The sequence below is a fragment of the Strongylocentrotus purpuratus genome, unplaced genomic scaffold (genome assembly GCF_000002235.5).
Source record: "Strongylocentrotus purpuratus isolate Spur 01 unplaced genomic scaffold, Spur_5.0 spur5_scaffold_1, whole genome shotgun sequence".
Classification (NCBI taxonomy): domain Eukaryota; kingdom Metazoa; phylum Echinodermata; class Echinoidea; order Camarodonta; family Strongylocentrotidae; genus Strongylocentrotus; species Strongylocentrotus purpuratus.
Window position 1 is genome coordinate 26,718,968 of NW_022145594.1, and position 9,640 is coordinate 26,728,607.

Sequence of the window (9,640 nt, forward strand, 5' to 3'; positions counted from 1 at the left end):
CTACCACATTAATTTTGTATGATCAGTGTGTACTTTGAATCCCTACAAAATTCTGAATGGACAAGTAGCCCAATACAATATTTACTTTCAATTCTTGTATTTACCTAGACAAGCTAGAGAACTACAATAAATATAGTTCTTACTTATCATCTCCTTATTTTAGCAGACGCAGATCAATCAAGGATTTTATAGTTGAATGAGGGGGGGGGGGGACAAATTTTCGTAGATGATAAGCAACATATTATGAACATAATTATAGACTTCTGCTTGGATTTCGATTTTCGAAACAATTGTTACTTGTACGTACGGATGATCATTTTTTTTATACACAATGTATATTGTATAAACATATTATATAATAATCATCATCGTCATCATAAAAAGGGGATGGGCCCTCAAAGGCGTTATGCCAGATGTGTACAAAATCAGGTGCATGGGTCCTGGTGAGTGAGTGCACCCGCCCCCCCCCCCCTCCCCCGAAAGAAAAAAAAAAGAATAAAACACCTAACGTCACCCCTCTCTTAATCTCTTCTCCCATCTATAAATCGAGTCCCTTTCTGCTTTAATTTATCATTTTTGAAAAATAGTTCTAACTACTGACAGCTATAATAAGGCTTTATTGTGCGATAACTATTAATTGATTTTGTTACAAGTAATATTTTTCTGCTGTGGAATGTCTCCCCACAGCGTCCAAATACTCTCTCTCTCTCTCTCTCTCTCTCTCTCTCTCTCTTCCTATCTATATCTCTTTCTCTCGCTATGTTTTTATGCATTCCATATAAGTCATCAGCTTCCAGGTGGATTTAGACATTTTAAAAAAATCAAAATCTCTCTCTGTGTGTCCCTTCCTTCCCCCCCCCCCCCCCTCTTTCTCTCTCTCTCTCTCTCTCTCTCTCTCTCTTTCCCTCGATCACTTCCTCCCTCCATCCCTAAAATCTCTCTCCCTCTTATTATTCGATGGTTGCAATATTTAATGAAAGCTCTTGTATATATTTTGTATGCAATTTCCAGAGGAGTCTTTCCTGTCCCCTATATAGGCCCTATGTTTCTTAGAATATTATTAGGAGCACAACATTTGAAACCAACTGTTAAGCCCCTATTTACTATTCTATTTATAATCTATATAATTACAGCAGAAAGCATTCTAGGAAGAAGGAACGGATAAAGACGAATTAAGAATCAACAGATTGGAGAGAAAAAAACTAAAAAGTGAAGAAGAAGAAGAAGAAGAAGAAGAAGAAGAAGAAGAAGAAGAAGAAGAAGAAGAAGTAAGAGAAGAAAAAGGAAAATAGAGCAGGAAGGGGGAGGAGGAGAAGAAGAAGAAGAAGAAGAAGTAGTAGTAGTAAAAGAAGAACAACAACAAGACAAAAACAAGAACAAGAAGTTAAAAAAAAAAGATGAGGAGAAAAAATATAGGCCGATACCCGTATAAAATAGTATAAAGCCTATACGATTCTCTCAATATTAATATGAACAATCTCAAGGATGAAACTTGTTTAGAGACCATACATAATATAAACTTACATTGATATTATTATTAATAGTAAAAATTGGGGATTTGATGGATGAAAATCATAACATTTACAATAAAATGGAAAACATTATGAGACCACCAACTTCATCATTTCGAACGTAGCTGTCAAGTGCCAACCCTTTTGGAAGGAACATCAACTTTGACCTCTGTTAAAATATATCCTATATGTAAAAGTCTGTCTTTATTGATTATATACAAAACAATATGTACATTATTGTATTATTAAATAACAATTATCGTACCCGTGATTTTTTGCCAAGTTTAATGTACTTTGTAATATAAAGGAAAATGAGAGTGGGGGAGCAGACAAAGATCTAAGCCATCGTTAAATACAAGCATGCAGCGTAGCGTGGGCTCAGTCAGAAATCAAGGGGGCACTAGTTTTTAGTCTATTAGATCAGCATTTCTCAACTCTTTTTGTAGTCACGGCACCCTTTTAGGAGTTAAAAAGTTTCGAGTCCCCTCAATCTAAAATTTATCAAAGAGGATTTGTTTTCCATCCCTCGTACTATCACAAAACTGGAACATATTTTCCAGTTCTGATATTTTCGAGTTCTGTGTTTTCCAATTTTGTGGTATGTACATGTACACATAGACGAACTGACCGTTTTCGCGTTGAGGCCGTGAGGGCCTCTTGCCCTAAAATGTATTACTCGGATACCAAACAAAGCGAGCAAGCGAAAACTTGTATTATGGCATGAATATTATTTATTTATCAATATACAAATAAAATGTAAAATTATATGTTCCGTCACCTTATTGTTGCCAGGAATCATCTTTTTGTATATATGTTGCAAGAAGTGAAGCGAACGAGAGGGAAACAGACGCTAGATTGTGGTTTACATTTTCATTTCGATATACAAATAAGGTTATTATATTCGGGCGCCACGCTGCCCGAATCATGCTATTATTCGGACAGCGAGGTGCCCGAACATCATCATAATTCGTTCCTGTTTTCACGAAATGACGGTAGTGAGGAAAATCCGCACGCAAATTGTATGCGATTTTCATTCACTACCGTCACTTCGTGAAAATATACACGGGCCTGGCTGCCTGAAACCAGGCGCTTACGCAAAAAAAAAAAAAATAAATAAAAAAAAAAAAAAATGAAATTATGCCCACGTACGGCCGACCTAAAAAAGGTGACCTTACCCCCCCCCCCCCCCAACTGAGCAAAATGTCAAATTTCCAAATTTCGAGACCAAAAAAAAAAAAAAAAGTTTCCTCTTACCCCCCCCCCCCCCCCCCCCCACCCCCCACCCCCCCCCCCCCCCCCCCCCCCCCGCTTATTCAGCGGCTGGCTGAGTCGTTGCGAAATTTTCGGACCGATTTATAAATGTTAACTCCCCCCCCCCCCCCCCCTTGAAAAAAATCCTGCGTACGCGCCTGCCTGAAACTATGCTGTTTCGAATTGTTGCGAGCAAACGGGGCGATAATATAAAATGATCAAAATACCTAAAGTTATATTTAATATATATTTGGGCATTTTGCGGTTTCCGATACTTTGTTTTCATAAAGTTGACGCCTTTTTCAAAATACAATTTTAATAATGTAATTAAAATACTCTCATGACAACCTGATTGAAAAAACACTTTATTAAATGGTCAAAATATGAGGGGCGATTGACTAGGCCGTTAGGGGATGTACCCTCCCCCTCCACCTCCCCCCCCCCCCTCCACCTCCCCCACCCCGTACCCCTTTCTACCTACACCACTGGACAGGTTAAAATGTGCAAAATCCAATGAGCTCAAAGATTTTTCTCCGTAGCGCCCTCTCCGCCTAATCAATGTATAATCGTTTTGGTTTAGATTGTTCCAAAATCAAATAGGGGTGTGTAACAAAATTTATGATGGGAATAGACAATTATTTTTTATATATGAATAAAAATCGATGTTTTCAAATATTATTCTTCATTAAATAATTAAAATGTATTTGATTTATGTAAGATAATAATCAAAAAAGGAAAACTGAAAGCCAAATTCAAATGAGTGATCCCATTTTTACAATAACACATTCCCTTCGCGACCGTCAATTAGCTTTGCATAGCAACGGGAACACCTGAAGAACGAGAGATCCAGCGATAATACTGTCTTAAATTTTGTCATATTATCACATATCAACTCACAAAATGTCTGATCTAGGCTCAGATTATGATGAAGAAGAGCATGGCCCATATTTAGGAGTAAGTAATTTTCATACTTTTACATTTGTAAAGCTGTTTTCATGTTATTTTGTTGCAAGCTTGCTAATTTTTGCAAATGGTGCGGTCCCATACGTTCAATTTAGTGTCGGCTAAGTCTTTGTTGATGATGGATCTTTGAGATGAGTGCGTTGTCTGTTGATATTCGACAATCAACAGAGGATAAGAAAAAATAAGGGGAAGAAGATGGAATAGGAGGAGAAGAAGAAGAAGAAGCTGGAGAAATACTCCCGAAGAAGATGAAGAAGGCGACCCGGGAGGAGAAGAAGAAGAAGGACTCAAGCAGGAGGACTCGAGTCGGGTCTGCACATCTGGAGAAGAGAAGAAGAAGAACTGAAAGTGAGATTGAGAAGAAGAATGTTTATCGGGCTGTGTATTAAAATTCAAAAGAAATTGATATATTTGCAGCAAGATTTAAATGCCCACAATGCTTTCATCAGGTAAACCCTGGCCTTTGCGATGAGAAAGAGGATGGCAGAAATACTGAGAGTTAGACCAAGACAGTAGACACTCATTAGTAGACTAGTATTAGTAGCCTACTTACTAAGGCCGATGAAAGTTGATCTCATGGTTCTCGTCAGGCCTTGTTGAGATTTTGATGAGGGATTTAGATCAACTTTCATCTTTCATCTGACTTTGATTTCATGTTCTCGCGGGCATATTTTGAATTTGAATGAGGGATTTTGATCCAAATTCATCTTTCATATACAAACCAATAGAACTTGTCGAGGGTATCGAGTCTTGTACATTATACATGTAACGCTCTTACACCAATATCATACTCCAATGACTATTTCTTCCAAATTTTCTGTGATATTTGGGTTTCTGTGACACCATCTTCATTTCATTTCATTTTCATTTATACTGTCTCGTTTCTGACTTAAACTTAAGGCCCTGTTTTATTATACTGGTATTAAATTATGAACTTGATGATATAGCGATATACATCTTTCTTTGTTTGTCTTCAGTCTGCTTCATATTATTTGTTCTTCTGCTCTTTCTTCTTGCTTGTTCTTCTTCTTGTTCTTCTTCTTCTATCTTCTCACAAGTACTTTCCTTCATATTCTTTTTATTGTAAGTAGGTATCTTAACTTTCTTCTAATTATTATCTGACAATTCTTTTACCATTTCACCTCATTAAACTTAGCACTTTTGTATTGTACTCTCCTACACTCTTACACAGTACCTTTAAAATGTCATAACTTCTGTGTTGACAGTTTTTGCTCAAATCTGCTGCCCTGAGTCACACAAAGTGAAAGAATCATTTTGACTGACAGTGCAGCCAAAAGCGATCGATAAATAGTACAGATGAATTGCTGTCCTGAGCTAGTATATTGGGCAACGTACACAATGCACTGAACAGTTTAATACGCGTTAGCTCCCACCTGGTACGGTAGCGGGAAGCCGGAGTACGGCGTGAGGCAAAACATTCGCCCCGTGTCTAGCCGCAGACTATTCCTGGCCTACGCGATAGGCAGCTAAAGTAGCGGACGGCATATTATGCCGCCCGCTACTTTAGACGAATCAGCGATCGACTTGGCAGACATCGCCATGGACGCGTGTCACATGGGCCACACGCGGCAGCCAATCGAAAATATTGTTGATTTTTTGAGGCGGCAATTTCATATCTGGACTTTTTGACGCGGGAATTTCGTCAGCGATGAGTTTTGAACTTTTGTGGTACGCGAGCAAAATTTGATGCGGGCGCTGACGAGAACCATGAGATCAACTTTCATCGGCCTAAGCCTAGACTCTACTCTGACTATGTCTATGCTGGCATTTTTTAAATTTGATATTGCCTATCAGAATGCCCACCTATCCCATTACTGCACTCAAATTGTACAATACTTTGGCTTGATGTCAAGAATTTACATTTCTAGTCCTCATAAAAATTCTCAAGGTAGTTTCTAAACCAATTATTTAAAGATGAATCTTTCTTTTTGTCTGTACTTTACTACCAGAATGTTGAAAGTCTGTCAATTTCTCCATAGTGGTAGATCTATAGAGTGTCTACTCAGTATATTCTTGGTAGACTATGTGATAAATATACCAATATCAAGTGGTATACAACAGGTTTCTTACAATATGTTTTCTTTTTGTTTTTTTGCAGGAATATGAAGGAGAAAGGAATGCCAAAGAGGAGCGTCATGGCAAAGGGAAAGCAACGCTGCCAAATGGTGACATGTACGATGGGTCGTATGAGCATGGAAAACGCCATGGAGGGGTAAGCTTCATGCTTTGATAATTTTTATCTTTAGCAGGTGAAGATTGCTTTTTACTAACTTTTGCCATGCAGTCATTTTGAAATGACAGTACCCTTTAGTGTTTTACGCTTTTGTGAAATGGTATTGATGAATAAATAATTTTCTACTCGATTCAAGAATAAGAAAAATAAGTGTATAATTCATAGTTTACTTGCAATATTTGAATTATATATTATTATGTCAACTATACATCTCTTCTTCTTCTTCTTCCCTCTCTTCTTCTTCTTCATCTTCGTCTTTTTCTTCATCTTCTTCTTCTTCTTCTTTTTCTTCTTTTTCTTCTTTTTCTTCTTCTTCTTCTTCTTCTTCTTCTTCTTCTTTTTCTTCTCTTCTCTTCTCTTTTCTTCTTCTTCCATCTCTTCTTCTTTTTCTTCTTCTTCTTCTTCTACTTCTTCTTCTCCTTCTTCGTCATCTTCTTCTTCTTCTTCTTCTTCTTCTTCTTCTTCTTCTTCTTCAAACTAGACAGTCTGTCCAACTAATTAATTACCCCCCCCCCTTTTTTTTTTTCTTCTTCTTTGTTTGGTATAGGGTGTGTACAAATTCAAGAATGGAGCAAGATATATTGGTGACTACAAACAGAACAAGAAACATGGTTCAGGGAAGTTCATCTATCCCGATGGCTCAATATATGAAGGTAAGCAAAGCGTAATGTCCCTATCATTGAGTGACATTTTAATAATTGTTGTGATAAGTAAAGAAATGTATAAAAAGCAGAATAAATAAAGTTTCTTTTCACTTCTGCGATTGGTATTTGGCTTAACAACCATTTATTCACCTGACAAAACATGAATCTAAAAAGTCTCTTTGTGTTTGGAAAACAAATAAACAAAATAACAACATACCATTATTGAATAATAGAACGATCTGATTTACAATTAGTGGGAATGATTGGATTGTTTATTGCCAGTTTTCGCTTTAACTGTATACCGGTACTTTGATTTCTGATAGATTTTTTCTTTCAGTCTAATGTGTCAATGATGAATATTGAAGAATATTCCAAAATGTAGGTTCCGGTAAATGGGTTAAAGATGATCACTTCACATGTTTTATTTTATTTGTTGTAACCTTCTTTTTTCCCTGAATTTACTATTATTCATCAGATCGAAATCCTGATCTAAATTATTCATGAGCTAAACTAAATTGCATTTAAATATTCATGTAATATTTGATTCCAGTAAGTAAGACCAAAGACGGAAGTATAATCTACCCCTAGCATCACATGTTTGAATTATTCATCCTTGTACGTACTGTTGATTATTCATGAATTTACAACCCTAATATGAATCATTCATGAGTAAGAGTCCCTCCTTGAATATGAATATGAATAATATTCAGTCTCCATTTCATTTTCCAGGGAGCTGGGTTGACGACCAGAGACACGGCTACGGAGTCTACACTTACCCTAACGGTGACATGTACGAGGGTGAATGGCAGAGCCACTTGAGGCACGGGCAGGGCGTCTACACCTACAAGGACACAGGTTCAAAATACGTGGGGTCATGGGTCAGCGGCAAGAGGGAAGGGGCCGGTGAACTCATCCACGCCAACCACAGATACCAGGGAATGTGGGTGGCTGATCAGGTAGGTCTCGAGATAATTGAATTATTTTGTTGTTAAACTTTAGTCATCATTGTTTGAATACATTTGAGTGTTTGCAACCACAAGATCAGGGATATGTCCATTTACAAAATTGAAGCAACCCATGAAGATTACTTCTTTTGATGACACCATACATGTATTTAACTGTTTGACCTGTTTGGCAATCTCTTGTCTATAGATTACATTACTTGATGAAAAAACAATTCCTGAGGAAACCTTAACCCAGTTTTCAATTTCGATTTTCTTTGTTGTTGGCAATAGCCCCAAGGCAAGGGCAAGTACGTCTTCGACATCGGCTGCGAGCAGCACGGCCAGTACGTCCCCGTCGAGCAACCCCTGAGTGGAGACCAAGAAGAAGAGGAGGCCCAGACCGTCACAGTACCCAAGTGGAGGGCGGGGGCCATCCAGGCCGTCAGCCAGTACAACCCCGCCGAGGAAGCCATAGCTGCCCAGCAGCAGGCTGAGGAAGGGGAGCAGGCTGAGGGGGAGGAAGGAGCAGAAGGAGCCGAGGGAGATGAAGCAGCCGGGGAGGGAGCAGAGCCAGCGGCGGAAGGAGGAGAAGGAGGTAGGTTCTTAATTTGTACTTGATAAAATTTGTTTCAGAATTTCTGTTCATTTATTCATGTTTTCATTTCAGTTATTTTACTAAAGCATTCTACTTTGGTGCATACAAAAGAATTTAGATTAAGAATTACAAGTACATGATTGAATTCATATTAGATTCTTGTCCCAGTTTTTTTTCTCCATTTTAAATAAATCCCTCTTCAACAAACAAACAAAAATTCACGTAACATTGTCCTATCAACATACATTTATTTATTGATATGTCAGATTTAAAGATGATTTTTGAAAACAACAATAATTCTTTCAACGAAGCATGCTTTCATATTTTTACAATTCTTTTCATTATTTTGATATTGTTTTTATAATGCCTATTCAACAGAGCAAGCATAATTTATTGATATGTCAGACTTGATAAATATTGTTGAAAACAACATTAATTATGTCAGTGGAGTATGCTCTCTTATTTCTAACATTTCTTTATTATTTTGAAAGTGTTTTAATTATAACGTGCGTTCTCCAAATGTTCCTATTCAACAGAGCAAGCAGCAGAAGGTGACGGAGCTGCACCGGCAGCAGAGGGAGAAGGAGATGCTGCTCCTGCTGCCGAGGGAGACGGGGAGACACAGGAGCAGACGGAGGAGCCAGCAGAAGGAGGGGAGGAGCAAGCGCCCGTATCACCCGTTGCCGAGGAAACGGAAGAGGCTGAATAGAATCCTCACTCGATCACTCCTGCTAAGGAACTGAAAAAGGACACATTTTATAAACATTGTTTTTCAATAGTGGAAACATGCCTTCAGAGCCACAAAGTTACCACTGCGTCTTGTTTCAACAAAAGTGGTTGCCGTGGTTACCAGTTATCCTCCATAGTGATCGCATCATCACCCCTCACAAGGAATTCACACTTGGCAATGGACCGTGCCCATTTTACTTTGTGCATTAATGTTTTATTATGTCAACACACAATGACATTTTTCATTTGTTTTACTGTTAATAATAAAAATTGTTGTTTAACTCTTATTTCTACCCCTGTCTTGAGACTTGTTTGGCAAAAAGAATGAAAACAAGATGATATGATTTCTAGTTACCATGGTTAGGATTGCAACATTTTTAATCAAAGAAAGATACCACAAGCTTTATTGTAATTCTATTTTCTTGCTTTATTCATATGTCATATTTGTTTTGGAATCAGGATCACTCTTTTGAACTCTCTTACATCAAGATACTGAATTAAAACTCGTAAGTAATTGAAAATAAAGCATTTCCAGCATTTAGATGAATGTCATTTTATCCTAACTTTGTGAAGCACAGTTATGAATGTCAAACCCTTCAAAGACTGGACAAAGAATTCCCTTGTATATTTATTGTTTTCCACCATTACATGTTATTGGGTATAAATTCTGTAAATAAAAATTACATTTTAAGTCATTAACTTTCTCCAATTTATTTTAAATTTATTTACCTGTGGAATTGAGAGAGAGA

General features: G+C 37.6%; 1 protein-coding gene across 2 annotated transcripts; it reads left to right on the forward strand.

Annotated features, from left to right (window-relative positions):
• The first annotated feature begins 3,558 nt into the window (after window positions 1-3,558).
• On the forward strand, window positions 3,559-9,590 carry LOC585190 (radial spoke head 1 homolog). Of its 2 annotated transcripts, none has more exons than XM_030977908.1 (6): window positions 3,559-3,716; window positions 5,845-5,958; window positions 6,527-6,632; window positions 7,353-7,579; window positions 7,859-8,162; window positions 8,699-9,590. In XM_030977908.1, exons 1-6 carry the CDS (start codon window positions 3,663-3,665, stop codon window positions 8,869-8,871), a joined length of 978 nt encoding a protein of 325 aa, XP_030833768.1. In that variant the 5' UTR covers window positions 3,559-3,662; the 3' UTR covers window positions 8,872-9,590. The 2 variants fall into 2 exon arrangements, with proteins under 2 accessions (XP_030833768.1, XP_030833769.1); XM_030977909.1 differs by having other exon boundaries at window positions 7,859-8,153.
• The last annotated feature ends 50 nt before the right edge of the window (window positions 9,591-9,640 follow it).